This window comes from Xenopus laevis, chromosome 4S (genome assembly GCF_017654675.1).
Source record: "Xenopus laevis strain J_2021 chromosome 4S, Xenopus_laevis_v10.1, whole genome shotgun sequence".
Taxonomy (NCBI): Eukaryota; Metazoa; Chordata; class Amphibia; order Anura; family Pipidae; genus Xenopus; species Xenopus laevis.
Genome location: NC_054378.1, coordinates 100400496 through 100424651, shown reverse-complemented (window position 1 = coordinate 100424651; position 24156 = coordinate 100400496). Strand labels below are relative to the sequence as shown.

General features: G+C 41.2%; 1 protein-coding gene across 3 annotated transcripts in view; it reads right to left on the bottom strand.

Moving 5' to 3' along the window:
• sun2.S (Sad1 and UNC84 domain containing 2 S homeolog) overlaps nt 1-22278 on the bottom strand; it is a 39463-nt gene extending 17185 nt beyond the window's left edge. For 2 of the 3 annotated variants that reach the window (XM_018261226.2, XM_041561644.1), the window contains exons 1-3: nt 14916-15033; nt 14389-14593; nt 9581-9694 (exon numbers count right to left, since the gene is read on the bottom strand). In XM_018261226.2, coding sequence (XP_018116715.1) covers nt 9581-9684 — 104 coding nt within the window. In that variant the 5' untranslated portion in view covers nt 9685-9694; nt 14389-14593; nt 14916-15033. Of the gene's footprint in view, nt 1-9580; nt 9695-14388; nt 14594-14915; nt 15034-19202; nt 19339-20053; nt 20114-20832; nt 21020-22096 lie in introns of those variants that run through there. The other variant, XM_018261224.2, reaches the window with a different exon arrangement.
• Nucleotides 22279-24156: the final 1878 nt, after the last annotated feature.

Here is a 24156-nt window from a genome sequence, read left to right as displayed (position 1 = left end):
TTTAGCATTAACTATAAACTGAGAATATCTTAGGAAGTGGCAAGAGGAAAGTGATGGCAGTCCCAGTAGGCATGCTACTTTTATAATGATGAGAGTAAAGTTTTGTTCTGCTGTTCTAATTCATGTAGATGGCTTTAGTTATGTTAAAGGCTAGAAAGCACTTTTGGATCAGGAGTGTATAGGGATAGGAAGGGAGTAACATTGCTCATCATGGGTGTGTCACATTGGGATTTAGGAGGATGAAGGTGAATCATATAAATTACTGTTGAACAGCGAGTTGTGTTAATGTTCAAGAGAGTGTGCTGTGGTGAATGAAATATTGCATTAATGGAAATATGATTTTGGTGTCAGAATTCAAATCAGGGGTAGGACCTGAGTTTTGGAGCCTCACCCTTAGGTGTTCAAAGATGCTGGGACCACAACTGATAAACAATTGGGATTCAGGGACTCAACAACAGCTGGACGGCGTTAGGCTGGACAGCGCTAAAAGTGGCCATATACTCAGATTCAGGTACTTTAAACTAATTCAGCAGCTAATTCATACATCCCAACATTTTGGAAATAGAAAGAGGGACAAAAAGATTTGTTGCACATATTATGGTGAAATTTTTTGACCACACCAATTTTGTGGCCACTCCCCCTAATTAACATGTTCATTTTACAAAATGTGGCAGGTTATGAAAGTTTGAACACATTTCTGTGTTTTTTTATGTGTTTTAAAGTTTTGATGATGAAGGTGAATTGCCCTTTAAGATGCATGTCCCCAAGAGACCTGCTCTTAAATTGTTACAATTGTTGCTTTGCTTTTCTTAAATTGTTAAATTGTAAAAGTAACAATTTGAATGAACATGCACCTGCCACGTATTCTGGGCTCTCTGCCGAAAGCCAATTTAGAAACTTTATATCGTTTTCTGGCTGTTCAGTGCAGGAGATCATAGAGAAAGTCGGGACATTTTAGTAACAATCAAGGGACTGCGGGCTAAGCTGTCAAAATCAGGACTGTCCAGCGAAAAACGGGACAGTTGGGAGGTATGGCTAATCTGCCAGTGTATGGTGCCCTCCGACGAGATATTAGGTAGATATCAAACAGGCAGGTTTGATTTTCCCACCTCTGATCAAAGCCCACACTGGTTAGTTGATCCTAATCCTATCCTATCCTACGCTATCCTAATCCCATTGGTGCCTGTTCCCGTCATTGTAATCCTAGGACAGAACGATAAGATTATCTTGATATTGCCTGCCTTTGGTGGACATATCAGGAGAAAGATCCGCTTGTTAGGCCACCTTAATGTATATCATAAACTAGTATTTAACAACAGTTATGGTGCACATGAATGATGAGAAAGTTAGGGGCAGCCTATGTGCCCCCTCCTACAGTGCTAACACAATCAGCATTGTTTTCACGGGCCTTTTTGAACTTTGCAGACTGCCTTAAATTGCAACACTTTTTCAACACTTTTTTTTCCTAATTCAGAGGAGCATGTTAAAGGGCAGCAAAGTTTCCAGCTCTAACATTCCTGAACAGTTACAAGAGAGGAGGGCTTCAGGGGACAGGAACGGTCTATCATCCCCAGTAGTATTTATGGTTTCCAGCAGAAACCTACACATAAACAGCACGTAGCCAAACGTCTGATATCTGGACTATGTCACATCAGTGTTTATTGGAGACATCCTTCTACAAGATGCATCTGCTTAGCAAACAGTGGGGGGACACTAGAAGAGTTTGTAAGGGGCTGTTCTGTGTATGATAAATGAAGGGAGGGACCAATGTTATTTTAGAATGAGGCGAAATAAAAGATAGCACAAAACCCTGCATTTCAAAGTAGGTAACATATACAATATATATATATATATATATATATATATATATATATATATATATATATATATATATATATATATATATATATAGTCCAAGCGAGCGTGGAACGCACACCATAAGCAATGTCCAAATGCTGGGTGCCAGTCTGTACAATTATACAAATATCCCATAGGTGACGGCACTCCAAATAATAATCAGGATACACAGGTCATCAAGTCATAATCGAGGTTTATTGGTGGACCAACGTTTCGATTCCGTATTGGAATCTTCGTCAGGGTGAGAACAGTGCCCAAACACAAACAGCCAGTTTAAATACACAAAATGGCGCCAAAACCCTTGTTGCTAGGGTGCCTAGCAACCACCGTGAGGTAAAGAAAAGAGTGTAAAGTGAAACAGAAAGATAAGAATACGCAGAGCCCCATCAGGCCCCCTTACCGTATAGAGAGATCTGCCAGTTACTGCGCTTCATATCGGATACAAACCCTGGTGGCTAGTGGAGTAATTTGGAACCGCCACGTCCTGCAGGCTAACAGCGGTGAGTCCGCAACCCGGAAGTTGCAGGCAGGGTCAGTGACAACGAGCGCTGTTTACCGTTGCCAGGTAACCAATGCGGTTCGCACATAGAGAGGCACTGTAGTCAAGCAGGGAGACGTAGCCGGTAGGCGCGTCCCTGCGAAGTAACGCAGGCAGCCCCCATCAGTGTCCGTCAAAGCCCTGCTAGTCTCATGGATTGCGCCGAGGCTGGCTGTCAGTGGAAGCCCGTTCAGACACGGGCACCGTACACCAAAGGCGCACTGGTGCGTATCCCAGGCAACCACAGAGCCGGAGGCCAAATTAAATAGCATAATCAAAGCGCTGTGTCACATCATCCTGTCACCTCACTTATCAAGCCACCGGTGTAGGTCCTCCCTCCGTTGCCATAGCGGGTTTGTCCAAAATTGTGATAGCCTCATTGTTGAGGTATTCTGGGGTACGCCTGCTACCCATTCAGGCGATCATTGGGTACACCTGCTACCCATTTGGGCAATTTCTGGGTACACCTGCTACCCATTTAGGCATGATCTGGGTGTTTATACATTCCAGAGACGGATGGGGGGGCATCTATCGTAAGGCAAGATGCGTAAGAGAAAGATTTAAAAGCAAAGTTTCTGTTAAAAGCAGAAAGGTAGCCAGGAGGTTGGAAGTAAGTAAATGGGGTATTTCCAAGTGAAATATATTTGTCATGATAGTCGCAGAGGGAGACACATGTAACAGTTTATACAGGCTTACACAATAGACAATAGACAATATTAAGCAGTAGACAGTATTCACAGTTCTTGGTTAGCTGGAACACACTGAGGGAATTCCTCTGGATATGTTCCAGACAATATTACAAGAAGCATCCTAAGGGAAGTGTCTCATTGAGCCCACGAGGGGCTACAGTGTCAAGTTTGTAAATCCATCTTGATTCGAGTCTCAATAGGGCTTGGTTCCGATTGCCACCACGAGCTAGAGGGGGTTGAAAGTCAATCGCCATACATCTAAAAGAGGGTAACGGATGGCCTTTTATTAAGAAATGTTTCGCCACAGGTTGCAGTGCCTTGCCCTCCTTCAGTGCTTTGCTAATAGACGCCTCCTAAGAGAGCACCTCTTAGGAGGCGTCGCCTGCCGAGGTCATTACATATGGTCGACAGCTCTGACCAGTCCACTGACTCTGAAACTGGGACAGAGAAAACCTCTACCAAGTCTTTTTTAGGGGTAAAGACAAGATCAAGGCTAACAAAAGCTGCAGAAGGAGGAGAAGGGGCCATACCCGACGTGGGGGACGGAAATCCAAAGGGAAAACCCCCCAGGAACAGGAGAATGTGATATTCAATCTGAGCAAACACCTGCTGACACCAGGCGAAACCACCTTACTATCCAAAGGCCTATCATTTGTCCCAAGCAACACACCAAATACTCTGGATATGCTGATTGACGTTCATAAATTCCAGAGGAAGCTCAAGTTAAAAGAACACTTCAAGGACTCTCCCTCACACACGAGACCAATATTCAACAATAGAAGCTCTTTTGAACCTAGCAATACGCCTGCTCCTATTACTACCTTTGGCAATATACTGAACAGAGACGTCAGAAATCTAAAACCTGACCCTCGCTCTTTCAACAACCTTACCCCGAAGGAACGTGAAGCCATCAAAACATTAAAAAATGACAAAGACTTGGTCATACGGCCCGCAGATAAGGGAGGAGCAATTGTCTTACTAGATTATACATATTACAGGCAAGAACTACTTGAACAATTGACGGATGCAAACACCTACAAACTTCTCCAGGGGGACCCGACTGTGAAATTCAAAAAGGAATTAGACATGGTCCTGGGTCTAGCAAACAATGCGGGATGGTTAGACCAGAACACATACCAGTTCCTTACCACCGATTACCCAAAGACTCCAATCATTTATACTTTACCCAAGGTCCATAAATCTCTCTCCTCCCCTCCAGGAAGACCCATCATTTCGGCTATAGGCTCCTTATACCAACCAGTTGCCACCTATATCGATCATTTCCTCCAGCCCTTTGTACAATGTATGCCCTCCTATACACAGGATTCCAGTCATGTCATTAGGAGACTCAGAGATCTAACGAACATCCAACAGAACTGTATATTAGTAACTATGGATGTCAGGAGTTTATATACGGTGATTCTGCACGGACAGGGCATTTGGGCATGCAGGAAGGCTCTACTGACCTCACCACCAGAGACCCCTCCTATTGAATTTTTGCTCCAACTACTGGAACTGGCACTGACCAGGAATTTTTTCAGGTTTGAAAAACTATACTACCTACAGGTCTCTGGAACGGCGATGGGAAGTGCGCTGGCACCATCTTATGCCAACTTATTCATGCTTGAATTTGAATCCAACCACATCACCCCCCTATTAGGAAAATCGATACTTACTTACTTTCGCTATATCGATGACTTGTTTTTTATTTGGACTGAATCAGAGGAAGCTCTACTAGCCTTCCATCAACATCTGAATGCTTTGGATAACCCCATCAAATTTACCATGGACTTCAACAGATCCAATATAAACTTCCTTGATTTGAATATATTCCTGGAAAACTCAGAAATTGGCACAAGATTATTTAGGAAAAGTACCGATCGTAACTCTATCCTGCATGCGTCCAGCAATCATCCGCCGGCCACTATCAGGGGCATTCCCTTCTCACAGTTCCTCCGTGTAATCAGGAACAACAGCTCACGAAATACGGCAATCACACAACTTAAGGATATGTTTGAGAGATTCCTTGAGAGGGGATATCGCGCTGACATGCTCGTCCAACAACTGGAGAGGGCACTTGAACACACACAATCTGACTTACTCTCCAAAGAAAAAAGACACAACGATCAGACTAATCAGATGATTTTCACTACAACATTCTCTAAAGCATCTCTGGGATTGGCCACAAGTGTGAGGAAACATTGGCCAATGCTGAACATGGATGAATCCCTCTCCCTCCACCGGGCGTCCAAACCTATGTTTGGCTACAGGAGGGATAGGAGTCTTAGAGATCTATTAGTACAAACAGATTTTGTGAAATCAAACACAGACACAAATTGGCTCACCACACACAAGAAACCGGGTTGTTACAAATGTCCAGATTGTACTACATGCAGGAGCCTTTTGACTGGCGCGGATTTCCCTCACCCACACACAGGTAAAAGATACAACATCACATATAGACTAAGCTGCACGTCAACATTCGTGGTCTATATCATAACATGTCCATGTGGCCTATACTATGTAGGGAAAACTAGTACTTCCCTAAAGGAACGAATTGCTAACCACCGATCATCTATTAGCAAAGCACTGAAGGAGGGCAAGGCACTGCAACCTGTGGCGAAACATTTCTTAATAAAAGGCCATCCGTTACCCTCTTTTAGATGTATGGCGATTGACTTTCAACCCCCTCTAGCTCGTGGTGGCAATCGGAACCAAGCCCTATTGAGACTCGAATCAAGATGGATTTACAAACTTGACACTGTAGCCCCTCGTGGGCTCAATGAGACACTTCCCTTAGGATGCTTCTTGTAATATTGTCTGGAACATATCCAGAGGAATTCCCTCAGTGTGTCCCAGCTAACCAAGAACTGTGAATACTGTCTACTGCTTAATATTGTCTATTGTCTATTGTGTAAGCCTGTATAAACTGTTACATGTGTCTCCCTCTGCGACTATCATGACAAATATATTTCACTTGGAAATACCCCATTTACTTACTTCCAACCTCCTGGCTACCTTTCTGCTTTTAACACAAACTTTGCTTTTAAATCTTTCTCTTACGCATCTTGCCTTACGATAGATGCCCCCCCATCCGTCTCTGGAATGTATAAACACCCAGATCATGCCTAAATGGGTAGCAGGTGTACCCAGAAATTGCCCAAATGGGTAGCAGGTGTACCCAATGATCGCCTGAATGGGTAGCAGGCGTACCCCAGAATACCTCAACAATGAGGCTATCACAATTTTGGACAAACCCGCTATGGCAACGGAGGGAGGACCTACACCGGTGGCTTGATAAGTGAGGTGACAGGATGATGTGACACAGCGCTTTGATTATGCTATTTAATTTGGCCTCCGGCTCTGTGGTTGCCTGGGATACGCACCAGTGCGCCTTTGGTGTACGGTGCCCGTGTCTGAACGGGCTTCCACTGACAGCCAGCCTCGGCGCAATCCATGAGACTAGCAGGGCTTTGACGGACACTGATGGGGGCTGCCTGCGTTACTTCGCAGGGACGCGCCTACCGGCTACGTCTCCCTGCTTGACTACAGCGCCTCTCTATGTGCGAACCGCATTGGTTACCTGGCAATGGTAAACAGCGCTCGTTGTCACTGACCCTGCCTGCAACTTCCGGGTTGCGGACTCACCGCTGTTAGCCTGCAGGACGTGGCGGTTCCAAATTACTCCACTAGCCACCAGGGTTTGTATCCGATATGAAGCGCAGTAACTGGCAGATCTCTCTATACGGTAAGGGGCCTGATGGGGCTCTGCGTATTCTTATCTTTCTGTTTCACTTTACACTCTTTTCTTTACCTCACGGTGGTTGCTAGGCACCCTAGCAACAAGGGTTTTGGCGCCATTTTGTGTATTTAAACTGGCTGTTTGTGTTTGGGCACTGTTCTCACCCTGACGAAGATTCCAATACGGAATCGAAACGTTGGTCCACCAATAAACCTCGATTATGACTTGATGACCTGTGTATCCTGATTATTATTTGGAGTGCCGTCACCTATGGGATATTTATATATATATATATATATATATATATACACACATATACATATATATACATATATATATATATATATATATATATATATATATATATATATATATATATATATATATATATATAATATATGTAACATAGTGGGACTTATTTATTTATTTAGTGTGCAAACATAAGGTGGTAAAAAATAAGTTTTTGCAATGCTTTGAGTATTACCAACTTACCTAAGCCGACTTAGTTTACCTAATAATACAGAGCTCTGTATAAACAAACCCCTATTTTAGTTGTAACTGTATTGGTTTACAGATTATTATTACAGAGTATTAGACATTCTGCAAAGGGGTTATCTGTGTGTAGGTACTCACAATGTTAAAAGTCAGTGGGTTTAGTTGTGGGTCAAAAGGGTTCAGGCCAACAATGCACTCCTCCAGTGAGCTGTGGGTGTGTGGCAGGTCTGAATCTCCCTCAGTGAGTTAGTAAAAAATAGGCAAAAGTATGTTCAGCACAAGTACTCATGCTGAACAAGGGGGTATTGCTCAGTTAATAACCTTCATTAAATAGGACGGTATCATATGACTCATGCTATATATACACAGACATTATTGCCTGCCTGTGTATCATTATTATTAATGTGTGTGTTCCAAGGAGAGATTATGACAGCTCTGTATAAACACAATCTATTTAATCCCAATATTTACATTCTGATTATTTAGACAACACTATGTGCAAGCCATGTGATGTGAATATGTCTAAGAAAAGAGTGTCGGGAAGAAGTTCTGCTATGTAATACATTACAATGCTAATCAATTTAGATTTCTAGTTTTGGGGGGGTCGGAAGCATTTAGTGGTGGAAACTCCAGGTTAGGATCTGGCGGAAGGTGTGTATGTGCAGGGAGCATGCTAGTACGGACAACACAACTTCCTGTGTGATGCAGTTTCCTCCCACACACCACAGGAAGTTAATAAGCCAACAACACAGCGCTTGTATCTCACACACCACTGAGATGTCAGATGGCCAAGCACGAATGATGGAATAGTTAAAGGGGAACTCCTGCTTATAAACCAAAATTTGATAAAGAGGCCCACATAACACAGAAATTCCTAATATATCCATCACAGTTACCTGTTTTTTCAAAAAGTATGAATAAATGTAATTTTCTATGCCGGAATCCAGCTGTTTAACAGTTCTCTTTCTGCATCATTTGAAATCCTGGCAGGAAAGGAGGGACTAAATACTGATGTTAAAAATTGTAATAACTTCTCCACAGCTTACAGACAGCATGCAGGAACTACATAACCCACAATGCATTGCACTGTGATGTTCTGTTTCTTATTTAAATCACATGTGCAGCAGGGAATTGTGGGGTTTGGAGGATGCAGGCTGAGGACAGGTGGCTGTTGATATAAAGTAACAGTAGTCAGCCAGCTCAAAAAAGTAGTCAGACTGATCAGCAGGAGAGCAGGGGGCTAGGCTTAGGGAACTGTCAGAAACCATTAAAAATCATGAAAAGTCTGCATATTTTTTTAATTGATGTATATTGCTTGTTGCTTGAAATTATGTTTACTTTTCAAAAAGCTCAAGTTATGTTTTTTGTGGAGTTCCCATCACATCACAGGACACACAACACTTCCCTGTACAAGGGAACCCATCACACACACAGGCAGAAAGCACAAGGTCTGATGCAGCTTGTACCACTGGCAGGTTCCATGAATATAGATGCCTATAGGCCACCCACAAGATAGTTTTTAATTGCACATGCCTGCTCATCATCCACCGTCAGGCATAAATATATGTGCCTAATGCTGCAGGGCTCAAACATATGCAGAGGGTACAAATACAAATGAAGCAAAGTGTCTTGGTTAAAAAAAAATGTAGGTTTGTGTGCAGAAGGTTCTGGAGTTGTGCACTTTGCCCCCTAAGATTTTTACTTTGTGGGGTGGTCCAGTCTAGTTACATCACTGCTTGTACCTAGGGGTTTTCAAGGGTGTTGAGCTTCAGTCTGCCATGTTTTTTTCCCAAAAACACATGCCTCTTATCCTGCCCATCAGACTGCACCACTAAAGTTTCAGAGAACTACCGATGAGCAAGATTTTGTGAATTAGATTGAATTATTCCATTGTATCAGAAAACTACTCAGTAGGAGAAACCATATAGGGGTTTACAAGCATGTAATATAATTTTTCCCATGCAACGCTGGGTAGCTTAGGTAATTATATATTTACACACCAATACATATTACATAAAGATAGTGGAAACAAATCACAATGTCTAGCTAGTATTTGTCTATTCATTTCTATTCTCTGCACTTCTGGTACCTACTCTGATTCTGACAATGTTTAAGAAGCCAGATGATCAACAGACCTTGGAGAAGAATTGATTTTTGCTATATTTAGAACCAGAGAATAAGAAGGCTTAAGTGAATACTTTTAGGCCCAGGACAAAAAGAAAAACACAGCTTTGGGTGGAGATTTCCTATAAAGTTTACCTGGTAGGGCCCTCTTTGTATAAGGAATGACTCTCCATACTGCTGGTGCTGATCCTATCATCCTCTTGTTCAAGTGTCCCGAGACGTTTACTCCGCCGAGACATGTTCTTCTGCCTATGGAAACAGAATTACTATTAGGTGATCACAGTCAGCACAGCAGTACATAGCACACTACTCAGTCCATTGCAACTACAATTGATGAAACTATTCACTGGGTGAATAGAGAATTAAGAAAATGATACCCTCTGGGGACACAGGTTTTTGGACCTGTGGGTCTCTAGATACACACTCCCCATTACTCATGAACTTTCAGTTGCTACTCAAGGTCAGCATCCTGAGATAAAGAATTCATACAGGACTGTATTGTCAGGACTGCCAGACGCACCCGAAGGCGCTGCTCACCTTCTTGACGGTCGCAATGAAAATCCAAGATGGTGGCACCCATGTTGAACACATGGGTGCAGCGTCGCTGCATGATGATGTCATCACTGGTGCCGATGAAAATCCAAGATGGCGCCGCCCATGTTGAACACATGGATGCAGTGTCGCTGCATGATGATGTCATCACTGGTGCCAGGTTTTTGTCATAAAAGGGCGCCCTGGACACTGAAACCCTGCCCAATTATAGGTTTCTTTTGCTATAGAACCTGGGTGTGTTTGCTATTGTTATCCTGATCCGGAATCCTGCCTGAAACTCTGACTTTAAACCTGATCTGCCTGCCTCCTGAAACTTTGCCTGGACTTTGACTATTCTCTTGTTAAACCCCTCAGATACCACGATCTTGGACTCTGGTTCCTGGCTTCCTCCTTGGTCCGGACTATTCCCTTTGGGAGCCGCTAGGCCCCCTGACATTTCTAAAGTGCAAATTTACATACCAAAAGGATGATACCCCTAGCAATCTACTTTAATTAATACAGTCATTAGCACAACACTGGAGCACAGAAATAAAATCACATGATCTTTGTTAAACCAGTTAAAAACCACAGATGCCTAATGCGTTTCATCCACAAGGACCCATCCATTATAAGATCTGCTTGCTTGTTAAGGTTGGCAAATGAGCGTATCTTTCTTCCGATGTGCCCACCAAAGGTGGGCAATATTGGGTTAGTCTGATTGTTTGGCCCTAGGGCCAATGACCGCATCGGTCCTCAATCCGATGTAAAAAACAAACCAGCACAATAAACATCTGCCCAATTTTTAACCAGATATTGGTTGGGTAGCCCCATGGGAGGGCCCCATAAATGGGCACATGAGCTGCTGACTTGGTCTAAAGGACTTTAGTCATAGGCTAAAAAATTTAGCACAACCCAACAATAAACGGTGACTTGAAAACCTCCCCATCCAAACAGGCAGAGTATTGAGCAGGGTAAACACTTAAAGATAGTGTGCATTCCTATAGTGTTTAAATCCACTGATGGCAAACCAACTCCCTATTGTGCAAGACTTAAAAGTCGCAAATGCTAAAGTATTCCAAATGATATACTACCATGCTTACTGCATACCTGAACCAGGGCTGGAACTAGGGGTAGGAAGAAGAGCCACGAACCTTGGGCGCAACACTGGGGAGACTATAAGCACTTTCCTACCCCCAGTAGGGTCAGATGCAAAATTCGAGGATGGCAGTTAATACCAGGGGGGTCTGGGCATCTAGTCATTCCCCTGCCCACTTGTCACTCTCTATAGTCATATAATGAATACAAGCTGATTACAGGTATACTGAAGTTTTCAGGTCTCAAAATGTAAAAACTCAGCAAATGCAAGAAGAGGTCCAGGCTATGATTAAAGGAGAAGCAAACCCAAAAGTTAAAAAACTCTACCCCCCTACCCTACATAGACCCCCCTCCCTCCTCCCCCCAGCCTAAGTGTTACCCCGGGCAAATGCCCCTAAGACTTTACTAACCCCTCTGTGCAGATTCTGTCCAGCGGAGTTCACAGACGCCATCTTCTTCTCAGTAATCTTCGGAATGAGACCGGCATAGCGGCGAATGTGCAGTTGGAGAAATTTTTCTGTTTTGCGTCAACTGCACATGTGTTGAAACTCATGAAAATTGCAGAAGCTCTGGTCTCATTCAGTGGATTACCGAAGCGGCTGAAGATGGTGCCCGTGAACTCCGATGCCTGAATCTGCACCAAGGAGTATGTAAAAAGTTAGGGTAATTTGCCCGGGATAACACATAGGCTGGGGGGAAGAGGGAGGGGGGTCTATGTAGGGTAGGGGGGTATGGTTTTCTTAACTTTTGGGTTTGCTTCTCCTTTAAGTGTCTGAAAGATCCGAAATGCATAAGGCTGTATAGCGAAATAAAATACCAATTATTTTACACGTCTGTCTGGAAGATTGGTCTTTGGAAGTGCCTGCTCTTTTTTTGATACTCTCTATAGTCCCTCCACTGCATGCTTGTGCCCCTTTCCACAAGAGTGCGAGGGGATGAGGGACTGTCCGATTGCCAGCTTGCCTTGGACAGGCTTCCCTCTTGGCCTGGCACTGACCTTTACAATCGAACAATGATCATTAAAAAAAGAATAAGGATACAAAGTTGCTGTTAAATGAAACAACTAAGGTCAGATATGGAGTCCAAGCCCAAAGGTTGACTATGCCAAAAGTACAGATCCAGCCTGTCTCTTTCCTAAGCAGCCTATACCGTATACAGGTATGGGACCTGCTATCCAGGATCTTGGGTACTGGGGTTTTCTGGATATGATGTTTCTGTAATTTAAGCCTACTAGAAAATCATGTAAACATTAATAAAACCCAATAGGCTGGTTTTGCTTCCAATAAGGATTAAAGGGGTTGTTCACCTTTAAATTAATTTTTAGTATAATATAAAGTGATATTCTGAGACTATTTGCAATTGGGTTTCATTTATTTTTTATTTTTTGTGGTTTTTGAGTTACTTTGATTTCTATTCAACAGTTCTCCAGTTTTCAATTTCAGCAATACTGTTGCTAGGGTTCAAATTACCATATCAAACATGCACTTATTTGAGTAAGAGACTGGACTATAAATAAGAGAGGCCCTAAATAGAAAGATGAGTAAAAGACAAAGCAATAACAACAGATGTGTAGCCTTACAGAGCATTTTGGGTTTTAGAAGGGGTCAGTGACCTCTTTGTGAAAGACGGAAACAGTCCGAAGAAGAAGGCAAAAACTATAAAAAAGAAAAAATGTAAGACCAATTGAAAAGTTGCTTAGAATTATAACATACTAAAAGTTAACTTAAAGGTGAACCACCCTTTTACATATATCTTAGTTTGGATCAAGTACAAGGTACTGTTATTATTACAGCGAAAAAGGAAATAATTTTTAAACATTTGGATTATTTGGGTAAAATACAGTCTACGGGAGACAGCCTTTTCATAATTCGGAGCTTTCTGGATAACGGGCTTCTTGATAATGTATCCCATACCTGTATCTCCTGCTTTAAACTGATGGATTGACTAATTACCTGGGCTTTAAAATCTGCTCTGTCCTATGTCCTTCTCTACACTAACTAAATGCTTGGATAAAATAGAAATGGTTTAATCTTGGCATATTAAATTCAGGTGTTCACTTATTCTGCTTTTCAAAGATCTAGTTGTACAACCTACATACACTATTCTGCATTTAACACAAGTCAAATAAACTACATATAGGGGTATATAGAGTAGCATTTCATTACAAATTCCTTTGTAAATGGGCCGAACACCATTTAACAATATAAGTTAATATATGAGTAGCAAAAACATGATGGGACATACAGCAGCAGCCAGTTCTATATTAGTAGCTCCTGTCCCAGGCGGGTTGCCACCTTTTCTGCAAAAAAATATCAGCCTTCCTATATTTTTTATCTTTTTTCCCTATTAATAACATTGGGATCAACCATCATTTTAACCGGCCAGGCCGGTAAGATACCGGCCAGGTGGCAACCTTAGTCCCAGGTACATCCATATTCACTCATTAACTTTTTCACAGTTTCCTCACTATTCCTCTGTAATCCCCTAAGGATTAGCTCCAGTGCTCCATAGACTTCACTGTATGCTGTTTTATCATAAGCTGGCACATACAGCTGGGTAATTGTACCACTATGAACACAAAGCGTGGCTGTAGGGGTACAGCTTCCATAATGAAATGAACAATGCACAAATTGTAAGAGACACATATTTTTGCCTATCAGCAAGTTTTACAGAAAGCAGGAGCACCAAAAGTCTTATCTGCTCATGTAAGAGCACATGGAGAATTGCATCTACTGATACAGACAAACTGAAATCCACGAGGCAACAAGGTGCAAAATATATATATATATATATATATATATAATATATATATATATATATATATATATATATATATATATATATATAGCAAAAGTTTCCAGACCAGCACTCCCTTTTGGTGAAAATCAACAATCTTTTATTGTGACATGGTATCTTATTCCAACGTTTCGATCCCAATAGGGATCTTTTTCAAGGAAGATATATATATATATATATATATAGCTCATGGAGACAGCACTACACACCCCTATAGCCCCATTGTTAGGGGCACACCAGGCAGAGAATAGCAGGGTCAAGGAACATTTCCTGTACAGTTTTGGAGATACCGTTTCTTTGTCATGGTTTTCCTTCCAGCAGAAATATAGATATTTTACAAGCACGAATGTCACAGTGGAGGGAACATTACATTGCATTTACACAAGGCTTCATCTGAAGCACACACAAAGGATTGCAAGCCACACTCCTCCAAGCTTTTGTTATATATATGGACTTTATTTGTATATTAAGAAAATCTAATGGTACCAGCAATACCCCACCCTCCATTCAGTTATATTTACCTGGTTGTGAATATTATATATAGAATGAGTCTCCCTTCTTAGACTTGCTGTGAGTTTCCTTAACCAAATGTATTCAAATCTTCAGTATTTCTCCCCCCGGTGAAGAAAGGAAATAGATCAGATTGGGCGAGAAAACAAATTGCTGGTATGCAAATAAACCGCCGTGACAAAAATGGGAGGAGGCACAATATGAGGGTGCATGGGTCTATAAAGAAAAAAGAAAACAAAATTTAGCATTCAATTTCCTTTCCAAAAAAAAAAAAAAAGTATGGGGGGAATGACACACCTCTTTTCTAATGAGACAAAGAGAAAGAAGTAAAAGGTAAAAATTGGGGAGCAGAAAGAGAAAATGGCTGAGGGGAGCAAAGAGCAAGCAATAAACAGCTTCAGGATTGTGGGTTGCAGTGGTAAAGACAAAGCAGATGAAGAAGCAATGTGAAGTAGGGAGGCAAGGGTTAAAGGAACAATGCAGAAGGCTGGCAGGCTATAGGAATCACATTAAAAAGTAAGCACATTGGGAAACCCACAGTGAGAGAGAAAAAGCGCGGTGAGTGACGTTGGCAGGGTGCCTCTCGGTGCTCTCCTGGTCTGGGTGCAGATGACAGTGACACAAACGCTGGGCTGTCAGCTTAGCTTGCAGCTGTCTGCATGATATTCAAAGCCCTCTAGTGATTGGCCTACTCAGTTGGCAGTCAGGGTGGAGGAAGGCAGCTGATTGGGGGGTTTAAACAGGAGGGAGGCATAAAGACTTTAGACCCTGTCTCTGCAGGAAAAGGCTGTACTTGGCTGAATGTTTAATTAACCATTGCAGTGCCAGAATGCATAGACTGCCAGGGCTGTTACAGACCCTAAAGTTGCTGCTGTTCCACTATCACTTTAATATTGTTGTTGCCAGTGTTTCCACTTTACTGTGGATTTTAGTAGCTGAGCTTACTTCATCCCTCCCACTGCTGCTGCTGCCTCTGCCCTCCTCCTCTCTTTGGGTATTTTTTTCTCTGGTTAGTCTCTCTCATTCAGTCTGCCACCTCTATACTTGTCTCTCTACTACTCCAGCACTTTCTCTACTCTTGGAACACCATGTTCTTCCTCGTCATTATCCCATTGTATCTGTATTATTCCATGTAGAACCCCCCAATCTAGTCCCCTGTAACTTGCGTATTTTTCTGCCCACTCCTTACTTTTCTGGCTTGCTTTTTTCTCTTCACTCCAGTGGTTATTATTCAGTCATTAGACAAAATGTCTATGAAACTCCAAATGATGGTTGATCCCAATGTTATCAATAGGAAAAAAATATAAATATATAGGAAGTCCGGTATTTTTTTCCAGAAAAGGTGGCAACCCTACTCAAGTAAAAAACAGAAAGACACTGAATTTGGGTGGAGTAAAAAACAAATTATTGTATATTTTCTGTGAGTCTAATTATTTTTTTTTTTAAACTTTCTTGTTTTAAAATTGTCATATGCTAATTGTGTATCCAGCATTTGCTATGATGCATTAGGACTATGACACGCGCAAATATTACTTACCATGTTCTGCTTAAAATATAGGAGCTTTATCACAGGCAACTAATCTTCACATGTGCCAGTACCCATAGAGTAGGACTTCAAGAGGCGAGAGGAGCCGAAACGTCGCAATGCGACAAAACGCATGCGACGTGTCGGATGTTCTAAAGAAACAGAAGTGAAGGAAAAATCACAGATAACAACTACATTTATCTGTCGGATGAAAACACAGCGCCCTTCCGTTTTCTTTAGAACATCCAACACGTCACATGCATTTTGTCGCATTGCGACGTGTCGGCTCCTCTCGTGTCATTAAGTTCTACCCTTAACTCTGCTACTGCTGTTGTATGGATGGTACAGAAACTTTGTTACTCTTTTACTTTGCTTGATGTGTTTGACAGTGTATTATTAATCAAGTGATGTAACGTTTTGGGGGCGTACCCCTTCGTCTGACGAAGGAGTACGCCCCCGAAACGTTACATCACTTGACTAATAAAATTGCAGGGGATTTCCCCGCTACGCCTGCCTAAGGGGTATATAGTGAAGTTCCGCCACTAGAGTGAAATTTCGCCACTTTCCATTCATTTCTATGGGATTTTTAAAGGCGTATTTATCAAAGGGTGAACTTTCACTTTCACCCATTGATAAATATGCCTTTCAAAATCCCATAGAAATGAATTGTGAGTTGCGGAATTTCACTCTAGTGGCGGAACTTCACTCTTTGATAAATTTACCCCTAAGTGTTTGGCTAAACCTTATTGTACTAATTGGGAGAGGTGCCGACCGCTCCAACCAAATACAAGGCGAGACTGAATTGGAGAGGCTGGGGGAACAGGAAGCTTTTTTGATACATCACCTCCATACACTCATCACTTCATATATTGGAAGAAGCCTTCGATGGCAAAGAGGCTTGTCTTGGGCCCTGCCTGGTTTTGGCCTAGCACTGTGCGATCATAGGTGCAATGTAGCACTTAAAGGACAACTAAAGCTTAACTAAATAAATAGGGCAGAAATATTGTACATTATGTTTGGGACTTTAATACCAGCCCAAGGCAACCACAGCCCTTTAGCAAAGTAAAGATCTGTACCACCAAAGATGCCCCAGTAGCTCCTCATCTTCTTTTCTGCTGATTCACTGCACATGCTCTGTGCTGCTGTCACTTACTGAGCTTAGAATCCGACTCACAATACACTAAATATATACAGGTATGTTACCTGCTATCCAAAATGCTCGAGACTGGGGGTTTCATTATATGTTAGTTTGGATCAAGTATAAGCTACTGTTTTATTATTACAGAGAAAAAGGAAATTATTTTTATAAATTTGGATTATCTGGATAAAATGGAGTCTATGGGAGTTTTTTTGGATAATGAATCCCATACCTGTATGAATGTTTAAGGCTGATTAATAAATAATTCAGATTATTGGTACATTGCAGGTCAGAGACCAGAACATTTAGCATTACAATTTACCGGTAATAATCAGATTGACCCGCCTAACAAAACCCAAGATAGGAAATTCAAGTGACACCTTTGAAGGCTAAGATTATTACTACTATAGACATGGTGAACCTTAAGGCTGTTTCAATAAACTCAGTGTATAAAATATGACATTTCTAGCCATCAGGGGCGCTGCTGTCATGAGGCGAGTTGAGAAATTCGGCAGGAGCCCAGTTAGCAGGGAAGGCAAAAAAGCCACTCCTGGTAACTTTAGGAGCCTAAATTTGCGATTTCTGAATTAAAATGTTGGCTCTGCCAGTGCAGAGAGTGCAGTTGCAATCTCTGCACTAGCAATGCCACCACCACTACACCTGCTCTGGCACTGGAAATGGTATGTGCCAGTGTGAGGGGGGGTGGCATCAGACAGGCCGCCTCAAGGTGGCAAGGTGCCCCAAAATGCCTTGCCTTGAAAACCTATTGAGTTGAGCAAAAGAATTTGTATATGGGTAGGCCCCAGCCGTCGTGGGCCCCGCCAGCCCAGACCTACTGTTGCCGCTGCCCCTGATCTCCTACCCAGCCCCCGGTCACAACCGTTAGCAGGAAAAAAAAGAGTATGCACAGACTAGACTATAAACTAGACTAGAGACTAGGGGGAAAATTTACTAAGCGGCGAAAAAAGCAGCCACCGCAACACTTCGCCAGACGAAAATACGCTCAGATAACGCTAATTTATTAAAATGTAAAGTTGCGAATTTTCGCTAGTGTTATTTCGGCAAGCAAATCAAAGCGAAGATACACAGTGTTCAGTTCTGCCTAGCATAACTTCGTTAGAGGTCTTCACTCCGGCTAATTTGCAGTACTTTTGCAGGCTATCACTCTGAAAAAAGGAAAAGACGCCAGTGTTTTTTGGACTTAGAAGCTTTTTCCACTAAAGAATATGATGTAAGTAACAGAGGAATGAGGAAGATCTATGCACTCCATTGCACTTCACCTGGTCTGAGCTGCCGAAGGCAAGTCTGGTGAAAGAGGTAACGTTCAGTAAAATCCGCATCTTAGTGAATTTGTGGAGTAACGGCCATTCGCCAGAGCAAAAATTCACCTGGCGATAGAGTGGCAATCACCGCTAGCGCCTATCTCGTTCGCTAGCGAAGTGACGCCTGCATCGGTTAGTAAAATCAGCAAAGTCTCTGAAACGGTAACGCTGGCGAATCTTTGCCAGCATTAGTCACTTCACCCTTTAGTTAATCTGCCCCTAGAAATTGAGTGGGGCCAAAGGAGAAGGGTATAATTTCTGTTTGGGGAGGCCACTAATAGATTCCATTGAAGAATGAGAGTATGTTTTTAGGGCAACTAAGCCTCCCTAAAATCTTCAATATTCTCCTACTATGAAGAGGTTCCATGACTGTATAAACTGAAGCCATTCAATAAAATAGCTCAAGGTGATGCAGATATCACTATAGTTCCATAATATATACCCTGTACTTTACAGATACTGCAAAACATGCATTTGTGATATATATTTCATAATAACTAAGCAATTGAACACCAGATACAAAATATTGGTGGATGATAACTAAAAGCTAGGAAGGATGATCAACTTGTTATTTTATTAATTCTGCAAAAAGCCATGTACAGTACAACCCCTTTGAATTCAGTTAACATGCTAGCTTCCATGTCTTGAAAAAGAGAAATCAGTGATAATCCATCTTCCAGTAACCCCAACCCTTTTCAGGACAATGATTGAGACAGTTCTGCATAAATAGGGACAGTAGGGAGCTATGGTACTATATCATGATGATATTGAAAATACAGTAACAATATTATGGAGTTGCCCATCAACACCATCATTCAGGCCCTTGCCCTATTACTTTACCTTCCTCGGTTTTCCAAAACTGCCAGTGGAAACCACCTGACACTGATGATACAGGAAGTTTTCCACGAAAAAATGTACTTCAGGTTGAGCGTCCCTTTACAAGCAGCCCCTTTCCTCATTACCTTAATAAATGAAACTGAAAAATAAAAGATGCCTTTTTATTTTTCCATGATACAAAGCCAAAATAGATCTAAGAGGAATCATTGAAAGGTTGAAATTGTTCTGAAATAAAGGCATGATTTGCCTTGTGCAAATAAGCAGACATACATAGTAAACAAAACTGACCAAAGGAATGCCAAATACCCAACCCTCTTCAATAAAGCAAAATAAAGAGATTCAGCTGGAGAGAACAACACATTTACATTAGCAACACAAGTTAACAGTGAACTACAATGTAACTTCGGTTTGCCTAATGCTATGTCTTGTATTTTATTAATGGGGTAGGTAAGTAAAATATAAGTATGACGTAAACAGTATTACTGCGACATCATTTCCAACTGGTCTTCATTTTTATGGCTTTATAATTATTTTAATATTTGTTCAGCAGCTCTCCAATTTTAGCAAGTTGTCTGGTTGCTAGGGTCTCATTTACAATAGCAACACCACTTAACAGTGAACTACAATGTAACTTCGGTTTTCCTTATGCTATGTCTTGTATGTAATTATCACAAAGGTAACATACATGTTTGACTGTCGAGTTATGTGCTTGCTGGCTCCACAGTTCTGATGTTTCATTTGTACATTACAGCTGCATAAAGCAAAGTTTCACAAAACTACAGGGACTGTCAGTCAATATAACCTTGTTTAGTGGTAAAAGAATGCTGGAGAAAGGGATAGTAGGAGAAACTGACCTGCAACACTGCTGCAGAGGTGCCAGAATGGAGAGGTCATCATATGAGTGACGTTTGAACCTGGAAAAAAAACAGGGCCCTGTGTATTTTAGGATTGTCTTAGCCCAAGAACTCAAGTTTTCCATGCATTTCTTTCATCATGAGCTCTATATGCAATGCACAAACACAAATCTCCCACTGTCAATCTGGCTGTGTCTCCTCTTCCTTGTATTCTTTCTCCTGACTTCTGTCACAGTCTCCATATAGCCACTGGATTACTATTAGGAACATGAAACTGCTTCTTCCGGGGCAAAAATTTGGGGCAGGTTGGACAGACATGTGCCTGGGGAGGATAGGATGCAACTGAGTAAAAGCAGAGGGTAGCAGCATGTTGGGGAGGTGATGCAGCAGCTGGGGGTAGTGCAACTGTTCAGAGGTCAAGCTGGAGGGGTGCTGGGCCTAGTAGTATTGCCTTGAGAAACAACACTACTTAGCCAAGCACTTCTTCATTTTTCTAATTTCTACATTCCATGGAATGGTGGCAACATTTCTAAACTGGTATTCTATTGTAATAACATTAACCCCATAATGTATACACTAATCTACTCTATGTACTATGTGCCCCACGTACAAGGTATTAAAAGGATAATATACCTTTCCTTTAAAAAATAAAATAATAAAAAAAAAGGATAATATACCTCCCTTTTTGACATGATTTTGCTCATTCATTTGGATGAAAGATGCATAAACACTACTATCTTCCAAATATAAATATAATTGTATTTTTTATACAGACATACCTGATTCCAATGATTTAAGAAAACCATGTCTTCCTCTGCCAGCATTGGAATGGTGTTTCTGGAGCTCACCAGGAGTGCAACTGTCAAAACTCTCCATGTAACTGAAGGGCTCAACCTCAGACAATTCCAAGCCCCCCTGCGAGGGTGGCTACCGTGGCCGCACTTCCCTCTTCTTTTATGATTGCATCTGGCCAGGGGAGAGGTGAGGGAATGATATGGACAGTGGAGTGGGTCTGGGTCGACAGCGCTTATGAAGGGCATTTTTTTTTACCCACAATATGTTTTCTCCATAATTCGGTGTAATCATGGATGCATGGGATTGCAACATTAGGTGATAAAATTATGTTAGTATGTGTGTGATTCTTTCCCACAGATCTGCTGCAACTGCTGCGGGGACACTGGAATTATTGCATCATTTAGGGTGGAGGTATTTCAAGGGCTCCACAGTATCAATAGGTGCACTTGAGCAATTCATCATAAGAGACAGGATGGACACAATCGGGCAAATATGAAAGCATAGGGGTATGTTTGCAATTACCTTTAAAGAATAAGTGACAACTTTAGCACAACCCACTTGCGTCTGCAAAGTATAGTAAATGGCATTGCCATTTTTCAGGGATTTCTAGACAGATTCCATGCCTAAATTAATGCAGTACAGTATTAACTTTGAGCACTGCTGAGTTATGCCTCCTGGTCTTTACCTACATGCACCATTTAAGCTGGTGGCTTATATGATTTATTTGATACCCGAAAACTGCAAGAGAATGATGGAATTGGGAAGTGAAATAACTTTGTGTGCATAGTGCTGGCGAATGGTTTGTTGTATATAATAATAATAAAGAGACATAATATAGGCCTCAACCTCTTCCAGTGTCCAAGTGAAGGAGGAATGTTTGGTTTCCAAATTTCTCAAATGTCTCATAGTGATGAGGATCTTGATTTCCTTTGAAATAAGCATGGGTGATATATAATAACCCCTTTGCATTTAGAACACCTGTTTAAAACCAACTTATAGAGCTTATTTTTATATGTATGATGCTACATTGCAACAAAAATACCAAACAATAACAGAATTACCCAATTTATTGTAAGACAGGAAAGAGAAGAAACACCTCTCCATCTGCTTGACAGTTCCTTGCTGGATTATTTAGATTTATGAAAATACCAAAATAGCATAAATTCCTAAAGCAAATAGTGAATTTGGACACGTATGGTGGCCCTGCCGAAAGATTGAGGCTTAGGTTGGGTTTTCATTTTTACTTACCCATGAGAAAGTCTAGGATAGACATGTCTATGAGATCCAAGAGTTGTGTCCCCTCGCTGTAGGGTGGGTTGACTTTTTTTGCATCACAGTAATTTGGATTCAGTTCCCATCTATAAAGAAGCAAAGAATATGAAAACACTTTGACAGACTCCATAAATATATGTAAATTGTATTTCCAGTTCAGTTCTGTGCAACTTGTTCACAGTGCAGAGGGTTGGCAATTGGAACGGTATTGCATGCCTGTAAAAATATTTCTATGTGCCCCACTATTTATATGCTCCATTGCCTCAATTTCTGTGCCTTGCAGGAACAATGGTTAGCAATATCAGACTTTCACAATGTCTGTGTATGCCGGTCAGTTTGATCTGTTTTACAAAGGCTACATCCTCTTAGTATTTGAACAACGTCATATGTTGCTTTTATTTGTCAAACCATTAGTATTCTAAGGTGTGTGGTTGTTTTTCTTTCCATTTCCACTTTCTTATTTAATTAGGAATCCTATTCAATAGAAATGTTTCAGGCTGTTGCCACGCTAATACACTTTCATCAGAGGCTCATATCCAATCTTCTTTCACTAGTTTTCTCCCTGCTTGTTATTACAGTATACTATCATTAAACACTTGCAATATAACAACCACCCTGCTCTCATTTATCTGTGATGCACTTTAACATACTGTAAATGTTTCTTGGGAAGACTGACATATATTTTAGAATTTCACATAAGCCTTTGAACACATTCTGTTCTCAGTGTTATTCATACACACATACAGGAGTGATGATAATTATCCAGTGCTGTGCAGCGAAATGTTCTGTTCCGGCTGCTCCATAGACTTGACAGTAGGTCAATATTTGCCTTCCGGCTGCACAATATGAAGTAGAATTTCACCACCCTGGGTTAAGTATTATTTGCTCTTAGAAAGTGACTTTACAGCATAATATCTAGATTATATTGCAGCATACTATTTAGGGAGGAATTCCTAATCATAAACAAGCTTCTACTTCATCATGTAAGAGTAAGAGACGTCCTTGATTTTATCATTAAAACATGGATACAAACAACCAAATTAAATTTTCATGATATAAAATGGTTTTTATTATCAAGATAATCTAACCTAAAATTTCTGGCCAGCATGTTAGAATGGCTGAAAAGAGCAGACTACCTTATATTTGTCTTATATGCCCACAGTGCCATCTAATGGCACAAAATAGCAATGCACTGTATTTGGCTTGAATTTTTCAAACAGACGAGGAGTGTAATATTATTATTAGTAATATTTTTAGAGTGCCAACATATTGTGCAGCACTGTAAAATGAATGTGCTTATACAAAGAAATCACATGAATTACATACATAAAACATACAGAGTTACATACATAACAACCAGTACCGGTACAGAAGTTGAGGAAGGCCCTGTTCAAAAAAGCTTACAATCTAAAGGGGAAGGGAGTTTGACACAAGGTGCGGGAGTGGGCAAAATCAAACTGCCATTTTCCTAGCACTTGTGAAATATTAGCACTTAGGAAATGTTAGCACTAGTGCCATGCCCCAATATCTGGCTAAACTTCAATTCAAGCCCCCCAAGGTAAATCTAGGGTCCAACATATCTTGGTGAAAATGATAAGCTTTGTGCACATATACTAGAAACATATTAATAAGTAACCCCCTCATTACCTCTCAATACAGATATAAAACTTGTAGTTATTTCTGACATGCAAATTTAAAGGGAAAATACACACCCTATAGAGTCTACCCCCAGCCTTCTCCCCAAATGCATCAACTTGGCTCAATAAAAATGAACGATTCCAACTTTTGCAAAATGCAGACCGTGCAGAGGGATGGACAGCTGCAAGTGTCTTCAGGTCCCAGAATAACTATAGGCCTCTATCCACCAGTACCCTAAGCATGGATATATTAAATACAGTACAGATAGTATGCCAGTAACAGATACCACTTTGGCACTGGCCCATGACTAAGTGCCATTTGGGCATGAAACGTGTAGGGCCTATAGATATGTGTATTTTTAACTTTAATCAATAAATATTGCTTTTACTTTTATAATT